This window comes from Scomber scombrus, chromosome 9 (assembly GCF_963691925.1).
Source record: "Scomber scombrus chromosome 9, fScoSco1.1, whole genome shotgun sequence".
NCBI lineage: Eukaryota > Metazoa > Chordata > Actinopteri > Scombriformes > Scombridae > Scomber > Scomber scombrus.
This window is the reverse complement of record NC_084978.1, coordinates 6,630,275-6,648,106: the sequence shown is the minus strand read 5'-3', so window position 1 is coordinate 6,648,106 and position 17,832 is coordinate 6,630,275. Positions and strand designations below refer to the sequence as shown.

The window sequence follows — 17,832 nt, the reverse complement described above, 5'->3', positions numbered from 1 at the left end:
TGGGAAATTTTAGCTGATAAGGCCTGATAAAACCTGAATGAACATCTGCAGACTTTTTATGGATGCTATAGGAATTGTCTGGAGAAACACACTGCTCCCAAACCAACCTACAATTTAACGATAGTAAATGGATGTTTAAAAAACCAAAACAATAGCGAATGTACAATCATTGGAAATGTAGTTCAACTTTCTTATAAAACTTTTCGTACAATGTGGTTTCACTGACGTATGTCTTTTTTGAGGGAGTGGATTATACGTTTCACCCACCGTTAGATCGTTCGTCCTCTTTAACGAAAGACAAAAGTGTGGATTACTTTGATATAATGAGCACTGTTTAGTCTAATTTAACGCAATCAAAAGATTTAGTGACTCACCTGGTGTTTTTCCACGTTTAGCCGATGACAAAGCACTTTCCGTAGGTGTCTCACTTCCGCTCGGACAGAACAGCGCACAAACTTCTGCTGCAAAGAAAACGGTCAAACAGTTAAGTTCACATGTGTTGTATGATTAAGACACTTCAAACCAAAGACAGTTCTTATAAATCATGAGCGGCCGTACAGGTTTGTTCCCTGCTCCAACCCCTCTGGCCACCAGGGACCTTGGTTAGAGAAAGTTCTTGTTTCTGGTTGGGTTTAAATTATATTGCCGTTTAAGGAGCCCAGACTAATCCATCATTTAACAGGCTACTGCTGCATGGAAAACACAACTCATTTCAGTATTTGGATGTGCCGTTAACTTGCGCAGTATAAAAGTAGCTAAAAGTAACTTCTTGTTCAGAGATACAGACTGACAGTTTTGCTGTTTCAGATAAAATAAAAAGTCTGCCAGTTATAAATGTCTCATTAGTTTAGCTTGTAACAGTAGAAGTAAAGGCAGCTGCTGTTTTAAATTTAAGCATTAAAATATCTTTTTTTTTTTTTTCATATGTCCTTCCAACTTTCAATGTCACAAACTGCAATAAAAAATCACTAAAAACATTGAGCAAATAAGAAAAGCACAGCATATTGACAGGGTGTGGCATACTCCTGCTACAATTAGATTTACAGTGACCAAAATCCTAGGTTACTGCTGGACCTTTTCCGGTCCCAACTGACTTATAACATACTCTCAAGTTATCGAGCTAAATTTCCCCTTTTCCCTCTAAAAAAGCAGTGAAAAGTAATATTTTATTTATTATAGAAGGGGATGCAGAAGTTCCTTTTACTAAGTTTCCACTTCAGGGAAAACTGTGGATTGTGATTGGACACGCAGAGGGGGAAAAGAGCACTGTAACAAAGGTTAAGAGTAAATTCAGATCCAGGTCATTATCTATTTTATTAGTTCAAGCAGTGGTCAAAGTGAAGCACGACTGTATATCAGGAGCCAGGAATGTTACCAATGAAGCTCAGAGCAGGTGATGGCATTTTCTCACTCATATCATATAACATTAGATACAACAATAAACAACATTTTAAATAGTTGAAAAAGGTGAAGATGGATGATGATATCCATATGCTTTAATTAGTCACAAATTCACAATGCTGAACCTCAAAATTCACAACTATGTTCGCGTGTGACTTTGTACACGTTTCAAATATCCTCACAGTAATTTATGACTATATAAAAAGCACTAACCCTCTTTCTGCATTAGAAATATATCCTAAAATGACTAAGGAAGTTGTCCTTTTCACAATTTGCAATGAAAAACATATTTAAAGCCAAATGTTGTAATGCTGACTTGATTCAGACCTTTATAAAATCTATCAGGACCACAAATAGATGTGTTAAACAAGGTCGCCCTCTGCTGGTCAATCAAAGTCCTTGCAGCAGGTGTAAAGATGCCGGTTGGGTAAAGTGTGTATAAGCTAAGTGGATTTGTATATGATATGGGTTTTGGTTAAGTTCTTCCCTCAATAATCTTTGTTAAAGTCTTGATTTAGCCCAATCAGGACCTTACGCAATCCCATTTCCCTTGTTAAACACGCCTGTCTTTCGATAAATGAGCCTGTCAAGAGGATCCTGCCACATAAGGGAAAACCTCCGGAACAACTGATTAAGTAGGCATTTTTTTCAGTTTAGTGGGTTTTGGAGTTGCTTTGTGAGCAGTGTTTGAAATGCCTTCACATTTAAATAGCAAAGAGGTAAAGTGTGCATGTACACGCACGAGGAAACAGTACATGAACGGATTTACTGTACAATCTCATGCAAAAATCAGTATGATGCCATTCATCGCTAAGGAAACTTCTGACATCAGTGTCATCATTAAAACTGCAAATACGTTCACATGAAATTGTTTTATAATTGTCCTTATTTCTAGATTTGAGCAGTTTGCCACAAAAAACTGCAAGTTCTGTCAGTTTATAATTCATAGGGGAAGTGTCTGTTTATTATTTAGAGAGTTACAACTTAATTATAAGTATTTTAAGTGTTTGGTTCCCTAAACTATGTCAAACAAAGACTGTGAAGTATTCGTTGAGACCAGTTAATCCAGGCCTGCTTTGAACATGAATTCAGTGCTCTGTAAGTCCTACAAGTCAGCACTAAACACTACAAACACCAAGTCTACATCTTGGCCCTCTAGCTTTAAGATGTCAGTGAAAACACTGCAACACTCCTCAGTAAATCTCCTACAACTGAGAACACAGTGGTTTGGGTAGGGAACTTGAGAAGGATTATATGGATCACTGCTGTACTTATTATACTTTATTTTCATTAGTTATTTTTTGTTGTTGCTGGGCTTCTCTGTGCCTCTCTCCACTTTCTTTCTCAACCCAACCAGTCAAGACAGATGGCCTCCCACCTAGAGCCCGTTCTGCTTGAGGTTTCTTCCTGTCAAAGCAGAGTTTTTCCTTGCCCCTGTCGCTGAGTTCTTGCTCATGGGGTAATGTTGGGTTACTGTAAATTAAAGAGTACAGTCTAATCCTCCTCTATGTGAAAAATACCCAGAGACAACTGATTTGGTGCAACATAAATAAAAAGGGACATGACTTATCCCGTCTGTCTGTGAGGATTCATCAGAGGCCAGAGTAACCGGCTCTGTGTGATGATTTCTGCTGTTGCTGCAGATGTCACTCAGTTAAGGGTGGAAAATTACTTGTTATGGATTCAAAAAAATGCACCCTGGAGACATGTTTCCACGGTTGTGAAAATCTGTGAGACAAGTTCTTTGAAAGCATCCATAACCAGCTCGATTATTTCTATAAATACACAGACTTTTACTGAAATACAATGAAAGATTCATCTACGAGTCTTTGGCTTATGTGACTTACCTGGAGGGTAAGTTTCGTCTTATCTTTTCCAGCAAGTGATGAACTGAACAGATAGAAGAGAAGAGACAAAAGACAACATTTATAAGTGTGTCATTTAAAATAGGCCAGTAGAAGAAATGCATCATTTAATAAAAATTGGAAATGCACAACATTGTAAAAGGCGAATTTTGTACAGGAAAGGCAGCAAGACATGGCGCTCTGTGCTCTATCTTTAGCAGTCCTTTGTCCACATGTCATTGAGAAGGTGAACAAAACATGAGGATTTAATGGAGACTAATCAAAGTAAAATTGATTTCATGGTGCAGAGGCTTGTGACTTTTGCTTTGGGATTTTTCTGAAGTTGAAACATATTTTTGGAACAACTGATAATATACAGGACAGAAAAAACTACTAGCTGCCCGTTATAACTGGAATACTTTTATTTGAAAAGGTTTGTAGACTGTAACCTCTCTTTTAATGACATTTGGTGATTGTATTTTCAACCTGTAATAGATTCTGCACAATTCCTTGGACACCTTTTTAGCTGAAGTACTTAAAAAGTGAAAAGTTAACGTGCATTACAATGATACACACAGTGGAACCACGGTAATTGCGACTTGTTTACTTTTGCCTAAAACATGGATTCATCTATCAAATATACACACAGATCGCTTAGAGAAAACAGTCCCACCTACCTTAACCTTTCTAAACACAGCGAAACCTGCTCATCATATCTGTAGAAGTGGGCTTTGGAGTGGTCGAAGCTTGTGTACGGTAAACCTGTCGCATCTGGCATAGCATCTAGTGAGAGGAAAAAAAGATTTTCAAATGAGAGTGGACATCATCATCTTACTATAATACAGATGCAGTTTGAGTCTGACAGGTAATCCGAATCCATGCACAAAAAAACCCCACCACAATATGTGACGGGTAACACAGTGAAATTGATGTATTTCAGAATCTAGTTTTCTTGCTCCTTTTATAAGAGGTGGTATATTTTGAATTTCCAGGTTGTCTCGAATCAACAAAAGAAAAAGAAAAAAATCATCATGGATTAGACATCTCGGAACATCCTCGATTCCAGTAGAGCTCCAATCAATACAAGGAGTTTAACCAATTTGTTTAATAGCATCTATTTTGCTTCAGTTTGTCAGTAGACTGAAAGCACATGGCAGGATGGAAATAAAGATAATAAAGTTTACTTGGGTCCTAAGCCAAAATAAATAAATAACTAAATAAATAAGTCCTTTATTTGAGTTGTAGTACAAAAACTCGATGCAATGAAAGTTTAGCACCAAAGATGTCAGATAAAATGAAAAACATGCATCATAAATTCTGTCTTAAATCTAAAACTTCATCACAGGCAGGGAAAACTGTAACTTTAAGACTTACCGTCCCCAGCAGGCTGGATAACTCTTTCTAGGCCGCGTGACTGATAAAATTCCTTTATTCTTTTATCTTCACCTGTTCAAACGTGAAAATAGACATAATAATAATTCATTAATACATGACAGAAACTGACAAAAATTTAACAATTGTACTGCTGTTAAGGCAATATTTTATTCTTCTTCTGTTTCTCTTCAGCTCTGAATTTCACAAGCAGCTGACATTAATACCGCCTCTAATGGGTACTTAACTGTTCTTAACACTGACTTACTTTCTTGTAGTCCAGGCACCAGTTTGTAGACAATGTCTTGCATCACTCGATCCAGTTTGAGGTTGAGTAAAGGCTGTGTTTCATGTATTTTTATGTTGCACATTGGACAATATTTGCTTGTTTGCAGATATTTGACAATGCAGCTTTTGCAGACTGTGAAGAAGAAAAGAAAGACATTTAATTTGCATTAGCCTGGTGACAGAGAGACATTTGTACAACAGTTCATTACATAGGAAGAAAAAATATAATATTGTTGAGCTCAGCTGAAACTCACAGGTATGCAAACACTCTGTAATCGTTGTGGCATCTATGAAGTAGCCCGCACAAAGGTAGCAGACAATATGTTCGTTCAGGTCCTTGATCTTCAACTTGACCTCCTCCTGTAAGGATGAACAAAGTCTTATGTTTTATATGTTTTTAAAAGTTGTTTTCATTTTTTAAACAGAATATTCTAAACTTCTAAAAGCTTAATTTTCTGCTTTTGCTAGAGTAAGTGAGTGTATCCAATGGTGTCTTTCAGCCAATTGAACTTGCTGAGTTGTAACTAATTAACCCTTACATACTGTTCATTTTCTGACTCATAATTAGTCTTCATACAATTCACATTCATAAATACCCCAGTCGTTAATAAATGTTTTATTAAAACATTCACAATCACTATTTTGATTTTTTTTTGTTATAAAGCAAGTCTATAAATGTGTATCAGCTGCACAAAAATGTAAAAAATGATTCATTTTAGTTCCCATGTTTCATACTTTGGGTCACATTAGGAAAAGCTGAAAAGAGATGTGTATATGGTGTTTTTAAAGCTCTTAAATGGAAAAAATTGGTCAAATTTGACCCTGAACAATATGTAAGGGTTAAGGACTGTTGGTATCATGATAACACACGGTTGTATGTGGGCGGGTCACACAGGGGTCACACAGGGGTCACACGCTGACACCTGTGCAGGTTCGGGCTCAATGAAGAAGGCAGCGGGATCTGGTCCACCTTATAAAGTGTTTGTAAGTGATCGCTCAATAATGTATCACAGAAAGGTCAAGAATGACTCGTGACCTTTAATCTTCATTTACACAGCTGACAAACCACACGTTCTCCGCACTGCACTGCTTCCCACCCTCCTACCCACACACTCATCTGAACATTTCTTTTTATGTATCAGGAGAGCTTCTTCTCTTCCTCTAAATTCAAAAGGTAAAACTACTTGACATTTTTGCTACTTCTGAGGCAAACTGGACAAGCAGCCAAACTCCATGATGATATTAAACTTAATTTGACAGATTAGTCTCTTTGTACACAAAACAACCGGTTGATGTATGAACCTTATCAGCACTGATGATTCACCAGTATGACTAAGATGTACTTCAGCATTTCCCAAAGTACTATAAGGAATGTGTGTCTTTTTAACATTGCCTCGCGTTAATTTTACATCTTGTATTCTTTCCATTGTATGTCTGAAATAAAACACTTTGTCTTGTTGTTAAAAATCAATCAATCCATCAATCAAATTTAATTTGTATAGCACTTTTCATACATCGTAGTGTAACACAAAGTGCTTTACATGGTCAAAAACAAAATCAATCAAATCAAGAACCGAGGAAACATAATCATAACTTCATAAATGAATCTGCAGGAAAAAAGGTGCTAAACTTGCCTTTTTATGGATCCACTCACATACACTTTCATGCTCTGTAGACAAGCACTTTATTAGGAACACCTGTGCTATCTAATGCAATCTAATACAACAGCTCTGCCATAAATTCAACTTTTACTAAGCTTATACATTTTTAGAGATTGACAGTCAGAAAGGTGATAATTCTATTTTATGTTGATTAGAGCTCGTAGTAGGTGAACAAAATATTAGGAACACTTTTCAATATAAAGCATTCCACTGTACAACCACCCACTATGACCTCAACAATAAACACTAAGTAGTATCACCTTTATGACAATGTAAACAAAAACTGAAAATGTACTTTGTAAAAGTAGAATTTATAGCACAGCTGTTGCATCAGATTGCATTAAATTACACAGGTGTTCCTAATAAAGTATGTTGTATGCTTGTAAGTATATAAAAATGCACACAGTCCGTTTTATCTGTTCTGTATGTAATCTGTATGTAGTTAGTTTAAGTTTCAAACTCAATTTAAAAGCCTAATCAGGGGCTATTATGTGTCGACATTTAGCTTAATTGTCAGAATCAGAATCGGCTTTATTGGCCAGGTGTGTTTACTCATACAAGGAACGTCACTCCAGTTACTAGTGGCTCTCGATGTACTTACACACAACAATGTTCAGGAAGATATACATGAACATACAGCCAAAAACAAGAACAACATGCTGAACAGACTATCACTACAAGCCAGTAGGTAAAAAAGAAAGTGGATATAGAAACAAAAAATGGATAATAACATATATAAAGGTCAAACAGTTTCCATAGACTGTAAAAAAGGATATAAGTAGTGCAAAAAGGGCAAAGATAAATATTGGATGGTTAATTTAATAAGTTACTTTGTATAAATAGTAAGTAGTAAGTGGTTACGTACAGTATATGCATGTGTACAATATTGGATGGATGATGTTATACTGATTTTATACAGTTTATAAGTCTGAAGAGAAGAAACTGTTCTTGTGTCTGGCAGTTGTTCCATTTAAATAAAACAATAAAAGGAACAAAAAAACATTCATGGCCTGGGTTTTAGAGCCATATCAACAAAGGATTGCACCTGCCCAAGTGCCTTGGAGCACGATCTACACCTGCTCCAGAGGTGCAGGGATTAAAGCAAGAAAAAGATTTGTGAGCCTGAAAAGTTATCCAGGAGTAAATGCGTACAATGTGTTGAACTTTGTATTGTATGAATTTAAAGCTGCTCTATGCCTGAGAAATGTAAGCCCTGGAGGTACTGCTGCTTAATATCTGAGCCTGACCTTTGACCTCTATGTGGAGGGGAAGGATGTAATCAAGTTTTTCCTACCAAAATAATTATCTTACAAAAACTAGGCCAACTTGTGAACGGACAGGGACGTTTTGACAGAGCAGGGTTCAAATCTGATTTTGGGACGACTGGGATCAATTATTGCCAATATTTAGCTGCAATAGCATTTGCAACGGCTTTTGTTGAACACCATAGCCAGAGCTGTCAACTTCAAGTCTTCTCCTTTTTTTTTCTTACATAAAGTAACCTGAATGGAATTGCCAACAAGAAGCATTCACATTTCACTTATTTGTATGAGATTTAGTCTTTTTTAATAGCTTGTTTGAGACACCTGAGCCAGACTCAACCAACGCTGAAGGGTAAAAACCACAAGACACTGCCAACTTACACGTTACGTTTTCTTTCTCACATTAAAAGAAACGTTATACGAGATTAATTAAACTTAAGTAAATGTTTAAAGAGGATAATAATAATAATAATAATAAGGTTAACCCAGTGTGTCGAAGTCCGTTACCCCTCTCAATTAATGTCCCCCTCCTTTTTAAAAAATGCGTTTCTCAAAGAACAACATCCGAAGTTAGAGTTAGGTTATGATTACGGGGTATATTTTTCGGGGGGTTAAAGTAAGCTTTGGTTACTTGGGCATCTCAGATGACAACTGATTGGGGTTATGGATAAAAAGGGGGGGGGAACAGATTTCGACGGGGGAACACATTTCGACATAACACCGGAGCACCGTCCCAGCTGAGTAGCGTAGCTGTTGAACTACAAGTGAAGTCCTGGTTGAAGTGATTAATATAGCGGGATATATATTACCCTAAAACTCGGCTAGAGAGCAGTCGGTTAACGGGATTTCAGCACGTTGCTCCGCTGTTAAAGCAGAACAACACGGGGTGGACTCCCGCCTAGTACGCATGCGTGTACTGTCCTCTCCAGCATCGCTCTCCATCAGCGCCGCGGAGACGACAACCATCTCACGTTTCACCCGCGTCTTTAAATCGTCTTTACCGCCGTTTCACTCCCCGTCTGCTCCCAGCCCGGTGCGGGCGGGCTCGTACAACACGGCCACTCACCTCATTTCTCAGCGGGTCCAGTTTGTAGACGGACTGTAGCTGATTTCGTAGCCGCATCGCTATGGCCATCGGACCTTGCTCCGCCATCTTTGGGAGTTATGCTTACTTCCGGGTAAACCGGAAGTTGAATTTGTGCAAGTTAAAGGAGGCGGGCTAATGTTTGAGAGGCTTCTCCAGCTGACTGTCCATATCAACAGTGATGGAAGAAGTGTTTAGATCCTTGCAGTTTTTTTCTGAATGTTTAAATACTAATAGTGATTCTTGAAGCACAATCTTTGAAATCATTAACACTTGTAGCCAATGCATTTAACTTTAACTACATCACTCATAATACTTCTTCTGTAATACTTTAACTCCAATTGTGCCAAACTGAGTGCACATTCTCTGCTTTACACTCAGTTTGTAATAGTATAATCAATCATCTCCAGCTGACTGTCCATATCAACAGTGGTGGAAGAAGTGTTAGATCATTACAGTTTTTTTTTATTTTTTTATTTCACTTTAATCTGTGCAATAAGAATACCACCTCTGGTATATTACCACTCAATACCAATATTACTCTTGTAAATAATGTCATTATTATTTTTATTACATATTTTTACCATCATTGTTCGTATTGTTTTTGTACTTATTATTTATTGTTCTTTATTGTTTTCTTATTGCTGCTCTTATATTCTATTTTGCTGTCCACTTGCTGCAGTAACAATGCAAATTTCCCCATTGTGGCACTAATAAAGGAATATCTTATCTTATCTTGAAGCACTATCTTTGAAACCACTAACACTAGCCAATGCATTTACCAATTGTGCCAAACTGAGTCCACATTCTCTGCTTTACACTCAGTTTGTAATAGTATAATCAATCAATCACTCAATCACTCAATCAATCAATCAATCAATCAATCAGATTTTATTTATATAGCACTTTTCATACAATAAAATGTAGCACAAAATGCTTTACACAATAAAAGCAGAAGCGAAAACCAAAAGCCACACACACACTTTCTCTCACACATAACACATGCATACACACTTGAAAGAAGGCCACTGAAGCGCTATCTTACTCTCAGCAATTTGCAGTAAGGAAACACCAGAGACTAAATAAAACCAAATAAATAAAAGCAGCTAAAAGTAAATAATTAAATGAATAAATAAAATACAAAGTTCATTAAAAAAAAAAGCAAAACTGTAAACACAACTCACTGCTTTACACTCAGTTTGCGATTTAATAACACATTTTTAGCAAAACTATAGGTATTGGCCAATTTCCTTTTCACATCACCCATCTCACTTCCAAATCAGAGCTCGAGCACTGTGTTGTGATGTGATCAGGGGTGTCAAACTCATTTTAGTTTAAGGGACACATACAGCTCAATTTAATATCAAGTGGGCTGAACCAGTAAAACCATTGCATAATAACCTAACTTAACTATATTAAACCACTTCAAACTGATAAACAGCCTGTGCAGCTTTTTTTATGAAATCGGCTCCTCAAGCCTGTCAGCCTTCACAAGTGCATCAATATTAGGAGTCAAATCCTGAGCAGCTGCCTGTTTCAGTGTCATTAAAGTGTTTATTTGTGAACCTGGAACACAGTTTTCCTTTTTATTGATGACTCTCAAGCTAGATGTCCACGAGAAGATCAGAAGGCTCAACTTTTCTGCATTTTTCATACTTTTTAAACTTATCCAGTGGGTCGGATTGGACTCCTTGGAGGGGCTTTTCTGGCCCACGGGCCGCATGTTTCACTCCCCTGGTTTAGATCCTTAACACAAGTAAAACATATGCACTGTATAATATATACTGTGCACAATATTTTATTACAAGTAAAACATACTCAAAAGGTTCTTAAAGTGGGGTCCTGGGAGCCACAGGGATTCGTGAAAGGGATCAAGGGGTTCCCCAGTAAAAAGGGGAATCATTTATTTTCACTATAATTCCATCCATAAGTAACACAGTGACAGAATATATATGACTATTTTGGTGATGGGTTTCCTACACTTTCTCTAAGAAAACATTAAAAGCAAAAATCTTATCATATGGGGATCCAGGGGCAAAATCTTATTAAATCTGTGGTCTAATTCTTGTCAGTTTAGGGGTCCCAAACATGAAAAATATATTTATATTATTATATTAGCCTACTTTACATTATTTCTGTCACTAACAAATACATGTAAGAGCATTTTAATGTTAAAATGAATCAATGTGGAGCCACTTTTAGATACTTTGGGTAGATTACTGGTACTGCATCATATACTATCAATGTGTCATATGTTGTTTAAAACAACAACAACAACAACAACAAAAATAACAAAAGCAACATTAATAATAAACTTTATTTATAAAACACATTTCACACAATGTGCATAATACATTATAAAAAGAAATATATTAGCTTTACTAAAGCTGTCAAATAAATATAGTGGAGTGAAAGTGCAAAGTAGCATAACATGGAAATAAGTAAATTGCAGGTACCTAAAATTTGTACTCAATTACAGTATTTGAGTAAATGTACTTAGTTACTTTCCACTACTGCAAGCTGCCTGTAATAGTTTCAAATGCAGTTCAAAGTGTTTTATGTAGAAAAGGAAAACAAGATAAATGTATTTTTTAAGTGTATTAAGACACTATTTATGTCTAGCATTGTAAAACAATTCATTTTTTCAGAAAAGCAGAGCAGGTTTAGGATTAGATCTGTGTCCAACCACATGTTGGTCTCTTTTAGAGGCAATAGAGGGCACTACAGGCACACACTTCAGTCAACTGTTTGCAGCAGTTGGTTGGCTGCTGATATCTATTTAGAGCCACATAAAGCAGTGTCATTCAGTCATTCATGCACTCAGGGTTTTATGTATGTGTTAAAAAACAGATGGCATTAAAACTGGTGAATTAACCACCAACATCTTGCTCCAAGGCTTAAATAAAGCTTCTGTGTCTCAAACTAGTCAAAATCTGGCATTTGTTTTGTTAATTGACAAATCTTTCCTCATGTTTATTTGACTGCATATGTATGTCTATCCTCAGTAGGATCACATAGGCTTGCATGTACAGTATATGTATGACTGTACATGCAATATTTATTATGTTAGAAGCTTCCTGATAATGTGCAAATATAGTTGGCACTGGCCCAGATTAGAATTATGTTTGAAATGGTGTTGAAACACTGCTGTATTTGAGCCATGTGCATAACATAGGGGCTAGATGAGAGTGTGCTAAGATAGCACATCCTAACCCTCAGTGTAACAACTAAACCTAAAAGTGTTTCAAAGATAAAGGATAAAATGTAGTAGTACATCTGCAGTGGGAAAAAACATTGTTAGACTGGTGTTCAGTCCAACACACAGAACTAGGAGGGACTTGTAACCTGAATCCTTTGACATCCATAGACCTACAGTACTCAGGCATCATGAAAGGTGGGCTGCTCTTGCCACTGCACGCAATCCTATTAGGTTTGGTAAATTATGTCCAATACCATGATGCGTATCTCATTAAAATCTCATCAGTAATGTATAGTATCAATGTAAAGTGCACTAAGAGCTGAACAAATAACCCTATAACAAAGTTGCAACAAACAAAACAGCAACTAAATCAAATAACAAGAAAAATGTAATAAAAAAGCTAAATATTAGTGCCAAATTCAGATAGCCTACACTGTAAAAATGTATTTGTCTCCCTTAGAGAAGATGCATCTCTCAGTTCACACGGTACACACTGAGGAATAATGTCAGTTACAGTAGGTTGGAAAACTTCATGTCATGATTTTTTTAAGTGGTTAAACTGGGTTTAAATGGCTCTATGCTTGCATTAACAAACCTTTCACTCACAGGAGAACCCCCAGACTTCTCTCCCCTCCCTCAACAACAACCATGGTGAGGCCCTTGAGAAAAGCAACCGTCGGCTCCGCGGCCACCAGTAGAAGACCGCGGTTGTCCTGGGCAGCTCCCAAACCTTAATATGTGTGTGAATATGAGTCACAGTGTTAAAATGAAAGTGTGTGGCCTCCACAAATATTTCCCTAGATAATCATGTGGCTCATGTATTTGGGACAAAGTTATTTAAATCAGCAGTTTGTATTGTATTGTAATGTTTTTGATATTTACATAGGTTTTTTCAGTGGTGAGATGTCATATGCATTTATATGAAATATATATCAGACTTTTACTGGGCTAGAATCAGTTTATTTTTTTCAAAAATGAAACATAAAAGCTTACTGGAAAAATTAATTTTCAAATGGGGAAAGAAAATGTATGCTTGGTGTGGCTGAGTTGCATCTGAATTACGGTTTACCCTGTTTCAACAGGTCGACATATTGGTATTATACGCGGTGGTCCCCTTGATCCCTCCCAGAGGGCTTCCAACCTGTGGACCACCCAAAAGCTGCCGTCCTAAACAAAGACTTGCGCTCCATTCATCCTTTTGTAATTTCCCAGTGTAACGGATTGACTGGCAAGTTTGTCTTGTTCCTACCACCTCAGTGAGTCTGTAACTGCTGAAATGACGATGTGCAAGCCATTTATTGAGACTGTTAAATCTGGCATGAATGCTTTGTTTACGGGTGTCTATCAGTGCTAATTAAAACTCATAATTGATACAGTTTTTGTTTAGATTAGGCCATTTCTTTCATATACAATTAAAAAACTGTAACCACAGTTCAAAATCAAAGTGTATGAAAATGCAAATATCTAGAAAGCATAATTAATTCTTGACAACAATAGATCTTATCTTTTTAGGAGGGAAAACTTGTAACATGTTTAACACTTAGAATTTTTTTTTCTTCTTCAGATGTCTGAAGTACAGACAAGTGCTTGCCGTCAAGATCAAAATCTAATTCAGTCAATATAAATTGGAAAATAGGAAAGGCACAAGCACTATATTTCCATTCTTGGCAGCCTTTTTGAGTTTGAAGAGCCGTTGTGATCAGTCTCGCTTCACCGAGCCTTCATAGTCGGGCCTTGTGTCCCCTGCTGTCTGCCATTTCCTCTTGCCATGTAACGTCTTATCTGCTGGGTCTGCGAGGTCACTGCTTATCTGATTGACAGGGCTTTGACTCCACGCAATATCCAAATAACCTGAGGGCCTGGAGGCGCAAGAGAATCACAGCACGGCAAAATCCACTGGTCGGGAGAGAGTGAGTGAAGAGGCAAAAGAGCCAGCGAGAAGGGAGAGGATCAAGTCGGATCCAAGCCTTTCATTTATTGTCATTACTTCATGTCAAAATTTGGACAATAGAACCTCTATTTTCTTGGAGTGTCTACAAATCTGCCAATTATTTCTCCCGTCCTTCACTTTTATTGGAAATTATTAGTTTTATCTGTTGGATCAAACACCTGCCAGGACTACAAAGACGGTGCTATTATGAAGAATTTGAGGATTATTTTTCATTGAGTAAAAGTGACAGAATGAAAAAAAAATGTGTGAATGGATAACAAATTTCTTCTCTGTGTCTGTCCTCAGGCTTGATTGTAACTATCACTCCGCCTAATGAAATCATGCATAAAAAAACTGCTTCAAATTGCAGGGATCTGAATAAACCGAAAACTCACAGAGATGATAGAGACCCCATTTACCCCTGTCCTGGAAATCCTGTGCCAAAACCAACCAAACAACCACCCTGCAATGAAAATCTACATTCTGCTATGCCAAAAGGGAGGCCCCAATCCCCTCTCTCTCTCTCTCTCTCTCTCTCTCTCTCTCTCTCTCTCTCTCTCTCTCTCTCTCTCTCTCTCCCCCCCCCCCTCTCTCCCCCCCCCTCTCTCTCCCCCCCCCTCTCTCTCTCTCTCCCCTCTCTCTCTCTCTCCCTCTCTCTCCCTCTCTCTCAGAGCAATCAGAGCATGCAGGGGTGGACTGCAGCTTTTGTCTCCTTTGCTCCAGCAATTGGCCGCCAAGTGGCAAGCTAATGACGAGAGCCCTCTTGGAATGACTCCAGAGCAGTACAGCTTGTGCTCCTTGATGGGCAAGGGCATAATGAATGATGTAGGGCAAGCCCTTAGGCCTCCCCCTGGCACAAAACCCAATTTCCCAATATCCCAATCTGAATGAACTGAAATGCTGCAAAAAAACATGCAACAAAACATGCACAGGAATTTGTCTCTAGAGAAAGCCAGGACATGCTGACAGAGTTGCAGAATTGTGCATTACGCATTGGCATACTCCATACAAGTCACAAACAGTGTAAAGAATAAAAGATACAAGAGACAGATAGCTATACATAACATTATTCCGTATAAATTCAACATATACTGCTCTGTGTGTTCTACTGATGTGTGACAACTGAATCAAGTTCATTTATTTTTCACTTATTAGTTTATTTGGCAGCAACAATCCCAATTGATCAACACAAAAACGGTCAATGATTTAGTTTAGATGGCTTATTTCCATCTATTGTTCTGAAGCAATGTTCAAAGCACCCTAAAACTAAAAAATGAAATAGCATTTCTCACAAAGACCATTAATAAAGGAGCACGGCAAAAGACAATACAGTGCACATTCATCAACCACACACACAAAAACAAGATCAAATGGATCATATGACGCAAAAATAAATGGAGTGTGGTAATGGGGCTAAAACAATTGCACCGATTTTGATCTTCTGTATTAAAGATGCATCTTGAAACAATATAAAATCAGTTGAAACAAGTGCATCTAATACAAAGCACATAAGCAAAATCATGCAACAACAGCAGTCACCTACAGTTCAAGCTGAACAAGGACTGATGGATAGACTAGGCAAAGCAACAAGCAGTAAAGAGAATATCCAACTATGGTAATATTACAGTGTCAAAGCAGCACAACACGTTTATGTCTCTCTTTATTAGTGTGAAAATGTCCTGCAGGTTTTATTCCATTGTAGTGTATTGATCTTTGTATAAGAGTATGAACTAATGAGGAAGGTTTTGTGTGTGTGTGTGTGTGTGTGTGTGTGTGTGTGTGTGTGTGTGTGTGTGTGTGTGTGTGTGTGTGTGTGTGTGTGTGTGTGTGTGTGTGTGTGTGTGTGTGTGTGTGTGTGTATGTGTGTGTGTGTGCTTTCCTGCTTACTTGTTTAATTGGATACATTGGATGACTTTGACATCAGCAGTTGTTGCACGTGCCCACTGCTCTGGAGAAAACATGCAAATAATTTTTGTATTTTTAAAGATGAACAGAGAGATTTGGCACTTGTTTGCGTTTTGTTGTTGTTATAATAAAATACCTTGTCATAACAAATACTTTTCATTTCATACTTGAAACAAAACTACGGCTTTCACATTTTAACTGTCAGTAAGAGTCGAGACGCTTTGAAATCTGTAGTCGTCAGTTCAGACAAGCTAGAGGCCAAATAATGAATGACACGATTGGAAGATGCTGAGATAAGAAGGGTTTGCCAATAAGAACAAGTTGGCCTGCCAGTGTCAGAGAAAAATAAAGCTCCGTATTAAATCTTATTAATGGGGCACAATAGAGCTTTGTCTGACATCTATTGAATTTTCATCATTCACGTGTGTGTACGTGTGTGCAGCTTTGTGGAGAGTGTATCTGTGTGCTCAGGCCTGCACTATGTGTGTGTGTGTGTGTGTGTGTGTGTGTGTGTGTGTGTGTGTGTGTGTGTGTGTGTGTGTGTGTGTGTGTGTGTGTGTGTGTGTGTGTGTGTGTGTGTGTGTGTGTGTGTGTGTGTCAGATGCACACAAATTCACACAAAATGCAGTGAGCCGTGATAACTTTCTTGGTTATTTCAGGATTATCTAAGGGCTGTGACTTTCCTGGAAGAGCATGAAACATGAAGCCTTTAATTGTAAAATAACAGAAATGTTGTGTAAAGTCATTGTAAAATCATAAGAAAATAATTTGAATCCTATCTGTGGAAATGTGAAGTGAATCCTGAGACCTAACGAGCAAGTGGTAGAAATGAAGCACTCTGTATACACTCTTGCCCCCCTCTCTCTCTCTCTCTCTCTCTCTCTCTCTCTCTCTCTCTCTCTCTCTCTCTCTCTCTCTCTCTCTCTCTCTCTCTCTCTCTCTCTCTCTCTCTCTCATTCACACACACACAGATGATGAGGTGATTGGTTGCATGCGCTCATAATCCACACACTCATAACAAAAAGCAAATCACATTATTTCTGGATCAGGGTATGTTGCATAAGAGAAACTCTTTTTGTAAAGATAAAACAGGGTTTTTGTAAAGATAAAACATTTCAATAAATTTTCTACTTCAGATTTTCCTGATTGTTCGTCTATAACCTGACGTGGTTAAAATGTCACAGGGCTCACTGAATCTATTCACACAAGAGTCCCTATTCCTCCTGCCCACATGGAGTTCTCTTTGAAATTTAAGACCCACAAAGAGCTGAGACACACTTGCTCCTCTTGTCATCCACTGTATCTGCTTTGTGCAGGGAGGTGCACGCTCTCTTATCACGCAGCCATCTTATCTTCATGGGCATTTAAGAGAATAAGGGTGAAGGGATAACAAAGTCAGCCGAGAGGAAGCGTCGCCCAAATCCCAAAGAATGATGCAGGCTAGGAGAGAGTTACCGCTACAGGCCACTTCCCGCAGGGTTAGCCCGATATCTCTTGGTTTGCCAGTAATGGAAAGCCCTATTATCTACTACTATGATGGAGCTTTCTCCTTAACAACAAAATAAACACTCTCAATTACATTTTCTTTTCTTTGAACCTTTTGTTTGAAGATTTCATTTTTCATATGAAACTATTGACATATAGACAATACAAAATTCAGTTATAATTTAAAGGTACCCTGTTAGGTTTTTGACCATCACTGGTGCTACAGAGGAATGATTTGATGAGCGGGTTCCTGTTTTGTATGTCATGCTGTTCTATCACATGCATGACACTGAACATATACATAAATCACTAAATGTAAAGAATAACACCACAGGAAATGCAAACCCACTAATCTAAATTGCTAACTGTGACCTCCAGTTTCATACATTTGGGTTTGATTGG

General features: G+C 37.8%; 1 protein-coding gene across 2 annotated transcripts in view; it reads right to left on the bottom strand.

Annotated features, from left to right (window-relative positions):
- pcgf1 (polycomb group ring finger 1) overlaps positions 1-8,980 on the bottom strand; it is a 165,203-nt gene extending 156,223 nt beyond the window's left edge. The window contains exons 1-7 of one of the 2 annotated variants that reach the window (XM_062425534.1): positions 8,894-8,980; positions 5,159-5,264; positions 4,885-5,037; positions 4,620-4,691; positions 3,923-4,028; positions 3,249-3,291; positions 363-461 (exon numbers count right to left, since the gene is read on the bottom strand). In XM_062425534.1, coding sequence (XP_062281518.1) covers positions 363-461; positions 3,249-3,291; positions 3,923-4,028; positions 4,620-4,691; positions 4,885-5,037; positions 5,159-5,264; positions 8,894-8,980 — 666 coding nt within the window. The remainder of the gene's footprint in view (positions 1-362; positions 462-3,248; positions 3,292-3,922; positions 4,029-4,619; positions 4,692-4,884; positions 5,038-5,158; positions 5,265-8,893) is intronic. The other variant, XM_062425532.1, reaches the window with a different exon arrangement.
- Positions 8,981-17,832: the final 8,852 nt, after the last annotated feature.